The sequence below is a fragment of the Salvelinus namaycush genome, chromosome 19 (assembly GCF_016432855.1).
Source record: "Salvelinus namaycush isolate Seneca chromosome 19, SaNama_1.0, whole genome shotgun sequence".
NCBI classification, from domain to species: Eukaryota; Metazoa; Chordata; class Actinopteri; order Salmoniformes; family Salmonidae; genus Salvelinus; species Salvelinus namaycush.
In genome coordinates this window covers 6345053-6362378 of record NC_052325.1, presented here as the reverse complement: position 1 = coordinate 6362378, position 17326 = coordinate 6345053, and the positions used below count along the sequence as shown (strand labels likewise).

General features: G+C 43.9%; 1 protein-coding gene across 1 annotated transcript; it reads left to right on the top strand.

Moving 5' to 3' along the window:
- The first annotated feature begins 15822 nt into the window (after nt 1–15822).
- LOC120063651 (trace amine-associated receptor 13c-like) lies at nt 15823–16782 on the top strand. The gene has a single exon (XM_039013947.1). The coding sequence runs from the start codon at nt 15823–15825 to the stop codon at nt 16780–16782; it is 960 nt and encodes a 319-aa protein (XP_038869875.1).
- Nucleotides 16783–17326: the final 544 nt, after the last annotated feature.

Here is a 17326-nt window from a genome sequence, read left to right as displayed (position 1 = left end):
TTTTCAAAAGTAGTCAGGTGTCCTCTGATTAGTTCCTGCGCGCGAGAGGGGTAGCTCTCCATATTCTTTTTCTCTCTTATTGAATAGGTTACGGTCCGGTTGAAATATTATCGATTATGTTTGTTAAAAACAACCTGAGGATTGATTATTAAAAAAAATTGACATGTTTCTACGACCATTACGGATACTTTTGGACATTTTCGTCGAACGGAACAAGGCTTTGGTTTTCTGAACATAACGCGCAACCCAAATGGCATTTTTTTGTTATAAAAGTGATATTTATCGAACAAAAAGAACATTTGTTGTGTAACTGGGAGTCTCGTGAGTGCAAACATCTGAAGATTATCAAAGGTAAGTGATTAATTTTGTTGCTTTTCTGACTTTCGTGACCATGCTAATTTGGGGCTAGCTGTTGTAGCATTGATTGATACACTCACAAAAGCTTTGATTGCTTTCGCTGCAAAGCATATTTTCAAAATTTGACACGATAGGTGGATTAACAACAAGCTAAGCTGTGTTTTGGTATATTTCACTTGTGATTGCATGATTATAAATATTTAGTAATATTTTGCGCCCTGCAAACCAGCGATTGTTTAGGAAAATGATCCCGTAAAAGGGATCCGTAGCGCAGAGAAGTTAACACCACGATCCTGATGGTTGTGGATCGGTTTTCTAAGTCCTGCCGTCTCCTTCCTTTGCACGGTCTCCCTACGGCTCTACAGACTGCGAAAGCCCTGTTCACCCACGTCTTCCGGCACTACGGGGTGCCTGAGGATATAGTTTCTGATCGGGGTCCCCAATTCACGTCTAAAGTCTGGAGAGCGTTTATGGAACGCCTGGGGGTCTCTGTCAGCCTCACCTCAGGTTTTCACCCTGAGAGTAACGGTCAGGTGGAGAGAGTGAACCAGGATGGGTAGGTTTCTGCGGTCCTATTGCCAGGACCGGCCGGGGGAGTGGGCGGTGTTCATCCCCTGTGCGAAGATGGCCCAAAACCCCCTCCGCCACTCTTCCACTAACCTATCACCTTTTCAGTGTGTGCTAGGTTATCAGCCGGTCCTGGCACCATGGCATCAGAGCCAGATCGATGCTCCTGCTGTGGATGAATTGTTTCGGCACTCGGAGGAGACATGGGACGCTGCCCATGTGCGTCTACAACGGGCCATCAGGCGGCAGAAGGCGAGTGCCGACCGCCACCGCAGTGAGGCCCCGGTGTATGCACCGGGGGACGGGGTCTGGCTCTCGACCCGAAACCTGCCCCTTCGCCTGCCCTGCCGGAAGCTGGGTCCGCGGTTTGTGGGGCCATTTAAAGTCCTGAGCTGACCAAATTAGGTATGTTATAGGTTACAACTCCCCCGATTACCGTATTAACCCCTCGTTCCATGTGTCTCTCCTCAGGCCGGTGGTGGCTGGTCCGCTCCAGCAGTCTGAGGTGCGGGAGATTCCTTCGCCCCCTCTGGACATCGGCGTATACTGTGCGAGCCATCATGGACTCAAGGCGTCGGGCGACAGGCCTTCAGTTCCTCGTGGAGTGGGAGGGGTACGGTCCGGAGGAGAGATGCTGGGTGCCGGTGGAGGACATCCTGGATCCATCCTTACTGCAGGAATTTCACCGGCTCCATCCGGATCGCCCTGCATCTCGTCGTCCGGGTCGTCCCTGAGGCCGGTGTCGGGGGGGGGTACTGTCACGACTTCCGCCGAAGTTGGTCCCTCTCCTTGTTCGGGCAGCATTCGGCGGTCGACGTCACCGGCTTTCTAGCAAGATTTTGCATCCAATTGGCAACAGACATTTAAAAAATGGTGAAAGCCCTTTAAACCTCTTGAAGCAGTATATTGATGTTTGGATAAAAAACGTTCCCAAAGTAAGCTAGAATTGTAACGGCTGTCGTCGGTGGAAGAAGGTGCAGCGTGATAAGTGTTCATGATATTTAATAATAATCCAAAACTGAACACTGAATAACAAAACAACAAAGAAATAACCGAAACAGTTCTGTCTGGTGTAGACACCCAAAGACTGAAAATAACCACCCACAAAACCCAACAGAAAACAGGCTACCTAAATATGGTTCCCAATCAGGGACAACGATCGACAGCTGCCTCTGATTGAGAACCATATCAGGCCAAACACAGAAATAGAAAATCACAGAAAAACTAACATAGACAACCCACCCAACTCACGCCCTGACCATACTAAAACAAAAGACAAAACAAAGGAACTAAGGTCAGAACGTGACAAGAATATGCATATAATTGGCAGATTAGGATAGAAAACACTCTAAAGTTTCCAAAACTGTCAAAATATTGTCTGTGAGTATAACATAACTGATATTGCAGGTGAAAACCTGAGGAAAATCCAACCGGGAAGTGCTGTTTTTCTGAAACTACTCTGTTCCATTGCAAGTCTATCCTCCAATTAAAGGGATATCAACCAGATTCCTTTCCCTATGGCTTCCACCGGGTGAGAACAGTCATTAGACATAGTTTCAGGCTTTTATTCTGAAAAATTAGCGAGAATGATCACATCGCGTCAGTGGATAGCCAGATGTCCTTAGATTTGTTCATGCGCGCTCCACTGGAGCGAGACCTTTTCTTTCTCTCTTGTATTGAAAAGTTTACCGTCCGGTTGAAATATTATCGATTATTTATTGTAAAAACAACCTGAGGAATTGATTATAAAAAACATTTGACATGTTTCTACGAACTTTACGGATACTATTTGGAATTTTCGTCTGCCCGTCGTGACCTGCACGAGCCTGTGGATTACTAAACAAAACGCCCCAACCAAATGGAGGTTTTGCATATAAAAATAATCTTTATCGAACAAATCGAACATTTATTGTGTACTGCACTTATAAAACGGAGCAGTTTAATAAGTACTCAAAAACTCAGAATACCAAAATAATACAATTGGGTAAAAAACCCATCGCACACTAGAACATAACTTGCACATAGCTTACAAACAAACAATCACCGACAAGGAAAATGAGGGGGAACAGAGGGTTAAATACACAACATGTAATGAATGGGATTGGAACCAGGTGTGATACAAGACAAGACAAAACCAATGGAAAATGAAAAGAGGATCAGCAATGACTAGAAGGTCGGCGACTTCGACCGCCGAACGCCGCCCGAACAAGGAGAGGGACCAACTTCGGCGGAAGTCGTGACATTTATACACATTTGACATCAGTCCTCATTCAATTTGAACAATGCTTAACTACATGCAGAGTAAAAGCCATTGGAAGCAGACCTAAAGTTATTTTTGTAATATTGTTGAGATTAGTAAAAATGCTATGCAAATTGCCATTCTATTACGGGATCGCTGGTATGATCCTCTTGACCTCTCAACTGTCTGGTAGAGTTTGGTTATTTCCAAAATAAACATCAATTCAACATGTTTCTCAAGAAGAGACAGTTAAAGGTGTAAAGAACCATGATCGTAAGGTTCTAATTGAAACATTCATGGTGCCATAAAGAACCCTTTTATAAAGGCTCTGGGAACTGGTGACAGGTTGTCACTTATCAAACCAATCAACTATTTTGCATAGATGGAGCTCCAAACAGAGGTTATGTTTCTGAAAAATGTTCATCAACAAGCTAGCTATCATAAGATACAAAACTAACGGCAAGCGTTAGAAGCCAGCCCTGCCATTGAAATGCAACATGTGAAACTGAAGTTCTTTAGACTTCCAATATTCAAGACAACAAAATAAGATTTGGAAGGATGGCCTTGTGAAACTACAGGACACATCATGGCATGTGTCATTTGGCCAGTGCATAAGAAAATAACAGTCAGGCAGTTGATAAGACGGTACATCTTCATGGTGTATGTTCTAATGGCATTTCATAGGAACATTCCATAGACTTGTACAAATGTCCATCTGAACTGAATTATGAAACAATGATTAAAGTTGAGGGAGACAGTTACATCATTGGGACACATAATATTTACCATACATCACTCTACCAATTAAAGGTGTCAAACAAGAACACACACACACACACACACACACACACACACACACACACACACACACACACACACACACACACACACACACACACACACACACACACACACACACACACACACACACACACACACAAAGTCAGCCAGACACAAACACACACACACACACACACACACACACACACACACACACACACACACACACACACACACACACACACACATATAGTCCACTGTCATTTCACCTCTCTAGTCATCATGATTCTCAAAGAGCATATTGCATCAGCAAAACTCAATCTGTTCTCGGTGACTGATGTCACTGGGACTATATTGTCTCTACTATGTAACTCTTTAATGATGTTAGTTTTACTTGTTTAAGTTTCTGACACCAGAGGGTCCTGTTATCCCCTGTATGCAAGGCTCTGGAACAATGAGGTCCAAAACTCTAAGGAATTCTACCAATTAAAGGTGTTGGAGACACATAAATGCTTTACTCCAGGGCCCTAATAAGGCCCCAATACAGCATAAACATTCAAAGTGAACCTAAGTAAAGCTCTATTGTCGTTTGTGTGAGTGTAACAGTGTTCCTTCTGTACCTCTCCTCGCCCCTACTTGGGCTCGAACCAGGAACCCTCTGCACACATCGACAACAGTCACCCTCGAAGCATCGTTACCTATTGCTCCCAAAAAAATGCAACCATTGCAGAGCAATCAACAACTACTTCAAGGTCTCAGAGAGAGTGACGTCACCGATTCAAACGCTATTAGCGTGCATCCCGCTAACTAGCTAGCCATTTCACACCGGTTACATGAGCACAACTTCCATTAGGCCTCAGCCTCAGTACAACCCTCACCCCTAAACAGGTCTCATTACGAGACCATGAGTCTGACTCACCTCTGCTAAACATTTGACATTTTAGTCATTTAGCACATGGGGGGGTTGTGTTATTGATAAAGATACTCATTAAGAGGTAGGTTTTCAGACTAAACCTCCCACTAAACTCACTCAAGACTCAATCCTACATCCCTCTCTGTAGTGTTTTTGACAAATAACAAGACATTTTCACAAGTACAGAACTACATTTTTTTTACCAGGCCTCTCTGAGTTGGCACATCCTGATTTCATGGGGCATGATCCAGGATCAACACATATATTTAATATGATCCAGGGTCAATATAGACATATCTAACATGCCAAAAGACTCTGGTGTGACCCCTGACCTGGCATCAGTGATGTAGTGAGAGTAGTGGTAGTGAGAGTAGTGGTAGTGAGAGTAGTGGTAGTGAGAGTAGTGGTAGTGAGAGTAGTGGTAGTGAGAGTAGTGGTAGTGAGAGTAGTGGTGAGAGTAGTGGTAGTGAGAGTAGTGGTGAGAGTAGTGGTAGTGAGAGTAGTGGTAGTGGTGAGAGTAGTGGTAGTGAGAGCAGTGGTAGTGAGAGTAGTGGTAGTGAGAGTTGTGGTAGTGGTAGTGGTAGTGGTGAGAGTAGTGGTAGTGGTGAGAGTAGTGGTAGTGGTGAGAGTAGTGGTAGTGGTAGTGGTGAGAGTAGTGGTAGTGGTAGTGGTGAGAGTAGTGGTAGTGGTAGTGGTGAGAGTAGTGGTAGTGGTAGTGGTGAGAGTAGTGGTAGTGGTAGTGGTGAGAGTAGTGGTAGTGGTAGTGGTGAGAGTAGTGGTAGTGGTAGTGGTGAGAGTAGTGGTAGTGGTAGTGGTGAGAGTAGTGGTAGTGGTGAGAGTAGTGGTAGTGGTAGTGGTGAGAGTAGTGGTAGTGGTGAGAGTAGTGGTAGTGAGAGCAGTGGTAGTGAGAGTAGTGGTAGTGAGAGCAGTGGTAGTGAGAGTAGTGGTAGTGAGAGTAGTGGTAGTGGTGAGAGTAGTGGTAGTGAGAGTAGTGGTAGTGAGAGTAGTGGTAGTGAGAGCAGTGGTAGTGAGAGTAGTGGTAGTGAGAGTAGTGGCAGTGAGAGTAGTGGTGAGAGTAGTGGTAGTGAGAGTAGTGGTGAGAGTAGTGGTAGTGAGAGTAGTGTTAGTGAGAGTGGTGATAGTGAGAGTAGTATTAGTGAGAGTAGTGATAGTGAGAGCAGTGGTAGTGAGAGTAGTGGTAGTGAGAGTAGTGGTGAGAGTAGTGGTAGTGAGAGTAGTAGTGGTAGTGAGAGTAGTGGTAGTGAGAGTAGTGGTAGTGAGAGTAGTGGTAGTGAGAGTAGTGGTAGTGAGAGTAGTGGTAGTAGTGAGAGTAGTGGTAGTGGTGAGAGTAGTGGTAGTGAGAGTAGTGGTAGTGAGAGTAGTGGTAGTGAGAGTAGTGGTAGTGAGAGTAGTGGTAGTGAGAGTAGTGGTAGTGAGAGTAGTGGTAGTGAGAGTAGTGGTAGTGGTGAGAGTAGTGGTAGTGGTGAGAGTAGTGGTAGTGAGAGTAGTGGTAGTGAGAGTAGTGGTAGTGAGAGTAGTGGTAGTGAGAGTAGTGGTGGTGAGAGTAGTGGTGGTGAGAGTAGTGGTAGTGAGAGTAGTGGTAGTGAGAGTAGTGGTAGTGGTGAGAGTAGTGGTAGTGAGAGTAGTGGTAGTGGTAGTGAGAGTAGTGGTAGTGGTAGTGAGAGTAGTGGTAGTGAGAGTAGTGGTAGTGAGAGTAGTGGTAGTGAGAGTAGTGGTAGTGAGAGTAGTGGTAGTGGTGAGAGTAGTGGTAGTGAGAGTAGTGGTAGTGGTGTGAGTAGTGGTAGTGGTAGTGAGAGTAGTGGGAGTGAGAGTAGTGGTAGTGAGAGTAGTGGTAGTACTGAGAGTAGTGGTCGTGAGAGTAGTAGTAGTGAGAGTAGTGGTAGTGGTGAGAGTAGTGGTAGTAGTGAGAGTAGTGGTAGTGGTGAGAGTAGTGGTAGTGAGAGTAGTGGTGAGAGTAGTGGTAGTGCTGAGAGTAGTGGTAGTGAGAGTAGTGGTAGTGAGAGTAGTGGTAGTGAGAGTAGTAGTAGTGTTGAGAGTAGTGGTCGTGAGAGTAGTGGTAGTGAGAGTAGTGGTAGTGGTGAGAGTAGTGGTAGTGAGAGCAGTGGTAGTGAGAGTAGTAGTAGTGAGAGTAGTGGTAGTGAGAGTAGTGGTAGTGGTGAGAGTAGTAGTAGTGAGAGTAGTGGTAGTGGTGAGAGTAGTGGTAGTGAGAGTAGTGGTAGTGGTGAGAGTAGTGGTAGTGAGAGTAGTGTTAGTGAGAGTAGTGGTAGTGGTGAGAGTAGTGGTAGTGAGAGTAGTGGTAATGAGAGTAGTGGTAGTGAGAGTAGTGGTAGTACTGAGAGTAGTGGTAGTGAGAGTAGTTATAGTGAGAGTAGTAGTAGTGAGAGTAGTGGTAGTGAGAGTAGTGGTAGTACTGAGAGTAGTGGTAGTGAGAGTAGTTATAGTGAGAGTAGTAGTAGTGAGAGTAGTGGTAGTGAGAGTAGTGGTAGTGGTAGTGAGAGTAGTAGTAGTGGTAGTGAGAGTAGTGGTAGTACTGAGAGTAGTGGTAGTGAGAGTAGTTATAGTGAGAGTAGTAGTAGTGAGAGTAGTAGTAGTGAGAGTAGTGGTAGTGAGAGTAGTGGTAGTGGTAGTGAGAGTAGTGGTAGTGGTAGTGAGAGTAGTGGTAGTGGTAGTGAGAGTAGTGGTAGTGAGAGTAGTGGTAGTGAGAGTAGTGGTAGTGAGAGTAGTGATAGTGAGAGTAGTGGTAGTGAGAGTAGTGGTAGTGAGAGTAGTGGTAGTGAGAGTAGTGGTAGTGAGAGTAGTGGTAGTGAGAGTAGTGGTAGTGAGAGTAGTGGTGGTGAGAGTAGTGGTAGTGAGAGTAGTGGTAGTGGTGAGATTAGTGGTAGTGGTGAGAGTCGTGGTAGTGAGAGTAGTGTTAGTGAGAGTAGTGGTAGTGAGAGTAGTGGTAGTGAGACTAGTGGTAGTGTTAGAGTAGTAGTAGTGAGAGTAGTGGTAGTGAGAGTAGTGGTGGTGAGAGTAGTGGTAGTGAGAGTAGTGGTAGTGAGAGTAGTGGCAGTGAGAGTAGTTATAGTGAGAGTTGTGGTAGTTAGAGTAGTGATAGTGAGAGTAGTAGTAGTGAGAGTAGTGGTAGTGAGAGTAGTGGTAGTGAGAGTAGTGGTAGTGAGAGTAGTGGTAGTGAGAGTAGTGATAGTGAGAGTAGTGGTAATGAGAGCAGTGGTAGTGAGATAAGTGATAGTGAGAGTAGTGGTAGTGAGAGCAGTGGTAGTGAGAGAAGTGATAGTGAGAGTAGTGGTAGTGAGAGCAGTGGTAGTGAGAGAAGTGATAGTGAGAGTAGTAGTAGTGTTCATCACCAGTATGTTGAGGTTGAAGTGTCTGCTGTGGTCTCCTGCTCTGTTGTGTTTCCATCGTTCAGCCAGGTGACAGCAGGAAGAGGGATGTCACAGGTTAGAGACACTGGGTTGTTTACCACCACACTCACATGTTCTGGATTTGGTTCTGACCACAGATAATGGGGGAGACTGGAGGGACAAAACACACATACCGTGTATTAAAACACACACACACACACACACACACACACACACACACACACACACACACACACACACACACACACACACACACACACACACACACACACACACACACACACACACACACACACACACACACACACATACTGTACATTTACATTTTGTAGCATTTTGAGGTTGTTGTTTACGTACCATATACCTCCAGGCTGTACTCCTTGGCTGCGTTGCTGACGGCTGTGTGAGTTTTGCAGCATTGTGTCAAATCGATTAGAGCCCAGGGTGGCTGTGTGGCGCTCCACCGCTGACCTTGGGTTGTGGCTAATAGTGTGTAGCTGCCAAGAGGTTAGCAATTACGCCCTTAAAGGGAAATTGCACTCAAAAACCATCTTTAGTTATTTGTTTTACTAGTCCACTGTTGATACAGTCCCAAAATGATTTGTATGTCTTATGTCAACTTTTCAAGATATTGGACTTACAGTATGATGATGCCTTTTGCATTGCTGCTGGGACTTCCATTCAGGTTCCATTCAGCCACAAGACCATTAGTGAAGTTTGTCATTGATGTTGGACGATTAGGCCTGGCTCGAAGTCGGCGTTCCAATTCATCCCAAAGGTGTTCAATGGGGTCGAGGTCAGAGCTCTGTGAAGGCCAGTCAGGTTCTTCCACACAGATCTCAAAAAACCTATTTCTAAATGGACCTTAATTTGTGCATGGGAGCATTTTCATTCTGGAACAGGAAAGGGCTTTCCCCAAACTGTTGTCACAAAGTCTAGAATGTCATTGTATGCTGTAGTGTTAAGATTTCCCTTCACTGGAACTAAGGGGTCTAGCTCAAACCATGAAAAACAGCCCCAGACCATTATTCCTCCACCACCAAACTTTACAATTGGCAACATGCATTGGGGCAGGTAGCATTCTCATGGCATCAGCCAAATTCAGATTTGTCACTCCAGGGAAGGTGTTTTCACTGCTCCAGAGTCCAACGGTGGCGTGCTTTACACCACTCGAGCCAACACTTGGCATTGCGCATGGTGATTTCAGGCCTGTGTGCGGCTACACGGCCATGGAAACCCATTTCATGAAGCTCCTGATGAACAGTTCTTGTGCTGACGTTGCTTCCAGAGGCAGTTTGGAACTCGGTAGTGAGTGTTGCAACCGAGGACAGAGGATTCCCGCCTTACAATTATTTGAGCTTGTGTGGCCTACCACTTCTTGGCTGAGACATCGTTGCTTCTAGATGTTTCCATTAAACAATAACAGCAATCAAATCAAATCAAACGTATTTATATAGCCCTTCTTACATCAGCTGATATCTCAAAGTGCTGTACAGAAACCCAGCCTAAAACCCCAAACAACAAGCAATACAGGTGTAGAAGCACGGTGGCTAGGAAAAACTCCCATGAAAGGCCAAAACCTAGGAAGAAACCTAGAGCGGAACCAGGCTATGAGGGGTGGCCAGTCCTCTTCTGGCTGTGCCGGGTGGAGATTATAACAGAACATGGCCAAGATGTTCAAATGTTCATAAATGACCAACATGGTCAAATAATAATAATCACAGTAGTTGTCGAGGGTGCAGAAAGTCAGCACCTCAGGAGTAAATGTCAGTTGGCTTTTCATAGCCGATCATTAAGAGTATCTCTACCGCTCCTGCGGTCTCTAGAGAGTTGAAAAAGCAGGTCTGGGACAGGTAGCACGTCCGGTGAACAGGTCAGGGTTCCATTGCCGCAGGCAGAACAGTTGAAACTGGAGCAGCAGCACGGCCAGGTGGACTGGGGACAGCAAGGTGTCATCATGCCAGGTAATCCCGAGGCATGGTCCTAGGGCTCAGGTCCTCCGAGAGAGAGAAAGAAAAAGAGAAAGAGAGAATTAGAGAGAGCATACTTAAAACCTCTTGGCAATAGGGGGTGCTATTTGCACTTTGTAATAATTTCGTTCCCAAATTAAACTGCCTCGTACTCAATTCTTGCTCGTACAATATGCATATTATTATTACTATTGGATAGAAAACACTCTCTAGTTTCTAAAACCGTTTGAATTATTTCTCTGAGTGAAACAGAACTCATTCTGCAGCACATTTCCTGTCAGGAAGTGAGATTTCTGAAATCGAGGTCCCTGTTCTAGGATCAGTTTATAAGTCCCCATGTAAGCTATGGGGCTACATGCACTGCATACGCCTTCCTCTAGATGTCAGTAAGCGGTGAGAATTTGAATGGAGTGGATTGCACCATCTGGGGCCCTATATAAGCTCATGGAACGGAAGTACCGTTCTTTTCAACGGGGCGCCTGGCGCAAGAGGGACATCACAATGGCGTCCTGCAAAGCTTTCGTTTTAGCAGTTCTATATCTCCGGTCATGTTTTTATTCGTTATAGTTGTTAAAGACATCATAAGGTAGTTAATTTAAACCGACTTATAGCAGTTTATATCAGTTTATTGCGATTTTCTGGGATTTCTTTGTGACGCGCTATCAGGAGTTGGACACCTTTCCGGCACATAGCTAACGTTAGCGGCTATTTCGACAGGAGAAGAGGACATCTTTCAACCAAAAGACGATTGTTCTGGAGAAAGGACACCTTGCCCAAGATTCTGATGGAAGCTCAGCAAATAGTAAGCAGTCTTTATGCTGTTAATTCGTATTTATGTTGACAAATGTCAAATAATAATTCCGCCATGAATGTCGGTGCGGTCTCGCTTTAGCGCACGTTGTATTGCGCAGTAACGTTAATTTTAAAAATCTAACACAGCGGTTGCATTAAGAACTAATGTATCTTTCATTTGCTGTCCAACATGTATTTTTTTAGTCAAGTTTATGATTACTTATCGATTAGAATAGGTGCCTCTCCAAGATGGCGTCGGACAGATTGCTTGAAGTTTTGGCCACTAATCACATTGTATAACCACGATTTGTGCCGCTAAATATGCACATTTTCGAACAAACCCTATATGCATTGTGTAATATGATGTTACAGGACTGTCATCTGATGAAGAATATCAAGGTTAGTCAAAAATTATATATCTTTTGCCTGTTTGTTACGATCGCTAACCTTTGCTGCTGGTAAATGGGGTTGTGTTTCTGGCTATTGTGGTAAGCTAATATAATGCTATATTGTGTTTTCGCTGTAAAACACTTAAAAAATCTGAAATATTGACTGGATTCACAAGATCTGTGTCTTTCATTTGCTGTACGCTGTGTATTGTGAAATGTTTTATGATGAGTAATTAGGTAATACACGTTGCTCTCTGTAGTTATTCTAGTCGCTTTGGTGAGAGTTGTGATGGTGGCTGCAATGGTAAACTATGATTTATACCTGAAATATGCACATTTTTCTAACAAAACATATGCTATACAATAAATATGTTATCAGACTGTCATCTGATGAAGTTGTTTCTTGGTTAGTGGCTTTTTATATCTTTATTTGGTCGAATTTGTGATAGCTACTGATGGAGTTAAAAAATGGTGGAGTAAAAAAGTGGTGTCTTTTGCTAACGTGGTTAGCTAATAGATTTACATATTGTGTCTTCCCTGTAAAACATTTTAAAAATCAGAAATGATGGCTGGATTAACAAGATGTGTATCTTTCATCTGGTGTCTTGGACTTGTGATTTAATGATATTTAGATGCTAGTATTTACTTGAGACGCTATGCTAGGCTATGCTAGTCAGCTTTTTTACTGATGGGGGTGCTCCCGGATCCGGGTTTGGGAGGAATTAGAGGTTAAATTCACACAGGACACCGGATAAGACAGGAGAAGTGCTCCAGATTTAACAAACTGACCCTAACCGACACGTAAACTACTGCAGCATAAATACTGGAGGCTGAGACAGGAGGGGTCAGGAGACACTGTGGCCCCATCCAATGATACCCCCGGACAGGGCCAAACAGGAAGGATATAACCCCACCCACTTTGCCAAAGCACAGCCCCCACACCACTAGAGGGATATCTTCAACCACCAACTTACCATCCTGAGACAAGGCCGAGTATAGCCCACAAAGATCTCCGCCACGGCACAAACCAAGGGGGGGGGGGGGGGGGGCGCCAACCCAGACAGGAAGATCACGTCAGTGACTCAACCCACTCAAGTGACGCACCCCTCCTAGGGATGGCATGAAAGAGCACCAGTAAGCCAGTGACTCAGCCCCTGTAATAGGGTTGGAGGCAGATTATACCAGTGGAGAGAGGGGAACCGGCCAGGCAGAGACAGTAAGGGCGGTTCATTGCTCCAGAGCCTTTCCGTTCACCTTCACACCCCTGGGCCAGACTACACTCAATCATATGACCCACTGAAGAGATGAGTCTTCAGTAAAGACTTAAAAGTTGAGACCGAGTCTGCGTCTCTCACATGGGTAGGCAGACCATTCCATAAAAATGGAGATCTGTAGGAGAAAGCCCTGCCTCCAGCTGTTTGCTTAGAAATTCTAGGGACAATTAGGAGGCCTGCGTCTTGTGACCGTGGCGTACGTGTAGGTATGTACGGCAGGACCAAATCGGGAAGATAGGTAGGAGCAAGCCCATGTAATGCTTTGTAGGTTAGCAGTAAAACCTTGAAATCAGCCCTTGCCTTAACAGGAAGCCAGTGTAGGGAGGCTAGCACTGGAGTAATATGATCACATTTTTTGGTTCTAGTCAGGATTCTAGCAGCCGTATTTAGCACTAACTGAAGTTTATTAAGTGCTTTATCCGGGTAGCCGGAAAGTAGAGCATTGCAGTAGTCTAACCTAGAAGTAACAAAAGCATGTGACGCACCCATTTTTCTGCATCATTTTTGGACAGAAAGTTTCTGATTTTTGCAATGTTACGTAGATGGAAAAAAGCTGTCCTTGAAACAGTCTTGATATGTTTGTCAAAAGAGAGATCAGGGTCCAGAGTAACGCCGAGGTCCTTCACATGCATTGGCAAAGAAAACTATTGGTGAAAACTTATGTTGCGTTCCATGTATTTTATATGATTGGCATCAAATTGTTGGATATCTAATATCTCCCTAGATTATAATTGCCAGCTCTCATCGTGTTGTAGGCCTAATGAAACATGGAAGGAGATTGAGCTCGTCCGTGGTGGTCGGTGATCCCTCAACCTTCTGGCCCGTAGCCCTGCGTGGCATCGACTGTGCCACAAAGTATGCTGAAGTGGCAATGTTGATAACCACGTTTCTAAGCATTATTTAGAGTTAATTCTATGAGGGGGGAGGGTGTGTACATTTGTTTTTACAGTACAAGGGGAAGTTCAATGAAAATATTCCCAGTACATTTTGAACTGCCCCTAATTACTTGAAGTGCTTTTGAGATCACTGCTCGATACAACTGAACCGAACTGGAAATCACATTTCTTAGTCACATAAAAAAAAACATCAATGGGTGATTGGTTCAGAATACATTTTGGTTGTTCTGATGTCTGACAAAAAGTACTTGTCCCCATGATGTAACTGAGACAAAGCCTCCCTCAACTTGAAAAATATGGTTCATAATTCAGTTCAGATGGACATTTCTAAACGTCTATGGAATGTTCCTATGGAATCCCACTATTCATTCTGATTGATGTGCTATAAGCGTGTACACCATGAAGTCATGCCCTCTCGTCAACTTCCTTACTGTCAGCTTTCCTACACTAGCCAGCTGACATGTGACTTACCATCTCGTTTCCTGAGGTTGTGGATTATGTTCCAAACTAAGCACTAACATCCCCAAAAACAGTTAGTCTGCACAATTATCCTATTTCCCATGTTTAAAAACCTTTTAGTGACCAAATCATCACCCCTACTATATTTTTCCATCAATAATGCTTAGAATGGTCTTCCTGGCGGGCTGCCCCCAGGTGGTAAAGATAGGTAACAACACATCCGCAACGCTGATCCTCAACACAGCGGCCCCTCAGGAGTGCCCGCTCAGTCCCCTCCTGTACTCCCTGTTCACTCATGACTGCATGACCATATGACCAGGCACGACTCCAACACTATCATTCAATTTGCCGATGACACAACAGTGGTAGGCCTGATCACCGACAAAGATGAGACAGCCTATAGGGAGGAGGTCAGAGACCTGGACGTGTGGTGCCAGTGATCAAGACAAAGGAGATGATTGTGGACTACAGGAAAATGTGTACCGAGCATGCCCCCGTTCTCATCGACGTGGCTATAGTGGAGCAGGTTGAGAGCTTCAAGTTCCTTGGTGTCCACATCACAAACAAACTATCATGGTCCAAGCACACTAAGACAGTCATGAAGAGAGCACAACAAAGCCTATTCCCTCTCAGGAGACTGAAAAGATTTAGCATGGGTCCTCAGATCCTAAAAAAGTTCTACAGCTGCACCATCGAGAGCATCCTGACTGGTTGCATCACTGCCTGGTATTTGTAACTGCTCGGCCTCCGACCGCAAGGCACTACAGAGGGTAGTGAGTACGGCCCAGTACATCACTGGGGCCAAGCTTCCTGCCAATCAAGACCTCTATACCAGGCTGTGTTAGAGGAAGGCCCTAAAAATTGTCAAAGACTCCAGCCACCCTAGTCACAGACTGTTCCCTCTGCTACCGCACGAAAGCGGTACCGGACTGCCAAGTCTAGGTCCAAAAGATTGCTTAACAGCTTCTACCCCCAAGCCGTAAGACTGCTGACCAGCTAATCAAATGGCTACCCAGACTATTTGCATTGCCCCCCTCCTCTTTTACGGTGCTGCTACTCTCTGTTATTTATCTATGCATAGTCACTTTAACTCGACCTACATGTACATATTACCTCAATTACCTCGACTAACCGGTGCCCCCGCCCATTGACTCTGTACCGGTACACCCTGTATATAGCCTTGCTATTGTTATTTTACTGCTGCTCTAATTATTTGTTACTATTATTTTTTACTGATCTATTTTTCACTTAACATTTATTTTTTCTTAAAACTGCATTGTTGGTAAGTAAGCATTTCACTGTAAGGTCCACACCTGATTGGCGCTTGTGACAAATAACATTTGATTTGATTTGATTTGGAGAAAATGTACCTTTTCTCTCATCTCTAACTATCAGTAAGGCTGAAGGACAGGCTAGCTGGGCACAGCAACATCCAATCCCGTATTACATTACATCATGCTTTCATTAATTATTTGTTTATCCAACCGTTTGTTCGTTTGTGTGCTCACGTTTGTGTGTGTGTGTGTGTGTGTGTGTGTGTGTGTGTGTGTGTGTGTGTGTGTGTGTGTGTGTGTGTGTGTGTGTGTGTGTGTGTGTGTGTGTGTGTGTGTGTGTGTGTGTGTGTGTGTGTGTGTGTGTGTGTGTGTGTGTGCAGAGAGATCCTGGGGAGGGGAGTTTCTGTCAGTAACTCAGGGATAAATAGAGAGGCAGAGCTCAGAGTTTGTCAGAAGGCGGACCTGACAGGGTCACACACAGGACCAAGCAGGAGAAGGACCTCAGCATTTTTACCTTTTATTACGAATGGAGAAACATGAAGATATTCAATACTGTTTTCAAGACGGAAATTCTTCTTGCAGAAAGGTTTTGCTATCGACATCTATCTACATAACACTGTACATCTTCTTCTCATTGATTTCAGCAGTTACAGTATTTTTGAATGTACTGGTGATTATCTCCATCTCTCACTTCAAGCAGCTCCACACTCCAACCAACCTGCTCATCCTCTCTCTGGCTGTGTCAGATCTCCTGGTGGGACTGATTGTGATACCAGTAATGACTGTAGCAATAATGGAACCATGCTGGGGTTTTGGGGAATATTTTTGTGTGTTTCATGGCTACATTGCTTGTTTATGTACTTCTTTATCTCTGGGCAGTTTGGTCTTGATATCTATTGACCGCTATGTTGCTGTGTGTGATCCCTTATTGTACCACTCTAAAATAACAACAACAAGAATTATGTGTTTTATATCCATTACCTGGTGTTGTTGTATCATATACGATGCTGTTATTGTAAAAAACTTTGTAAATGTACAGATACCCAGTAGGTGTTTGACAGAATGTTTAACTGTAGCAATAACATCAAGTAATATCATTGATATTGTAATTACAATGGTTGTCCCATGCTCTATTATTATAACACTTTATATGAACATCTTTGTGGTGGCCACATCACAGGCCAGAAAGGTATTTTCTAAAGAGGCTGCCAGTGTGTCTGGTGTTAAAACTGTACAGGCAAATAAGTCTGAGAGAAAAGCAGCAAAAACTCTAGCTATTGTTGTTTTCACCTATCTCATTTGTTGGATGCCATCACTATTTCCTTTCCTTTTTGTATCTTTTTTAAGTGAAAATGTTTTATCATTTATCATCAGCTTTCTGCCACTTGTTAATTCCCTAATTAATCCAATCATTTATGCTTTCTTTTATCCATGGTTCAAAGTGACAGCTAAACATATTTTAACTCTGAAGTTAAGGCGTTCATAGTTCCTATGTTTTATTCCTACATTTGACTAACATAGGTTTGACATAGTTACGTAATACAATTGTTGTAATTGCTTCTTTCATGTAGCAGTACAGTGACGTGACTTACCTCAGTGTTGTCATCATAGGTACATGTGGTGTTGATACAGAATCATTTGGCTGGATTGGATTGGAATGACTTGGAGAAGGCATAAGAAGGTATAAGCTTGTTTTATAAAATACATTGTAGTAATTTAGGGTTGTATATTCCAAATACCAAAGCCTGTGTTTGTCTCCTAAAAGTACATTCTGAGGAGGTTATGAGTCATTCTATATGTTGTTTAACATCACTGTCTAGTGGCTGAATTGAGACACAATGCCAAGTGTACTGAACAAGTGTACTGAAGTTGAATTGTTCAATATTGCGCAATATCAGATCATGTCCAAGTCTATCTCAATGGTGTATTGTGTAAGTAGTTGAGGGTAAAATGCGAGAATATGCAATTATGTGTAAGACTTTATAATGTTCAGTAATAAATTATTTGTAAGGAATTTACAGTTTTATTAA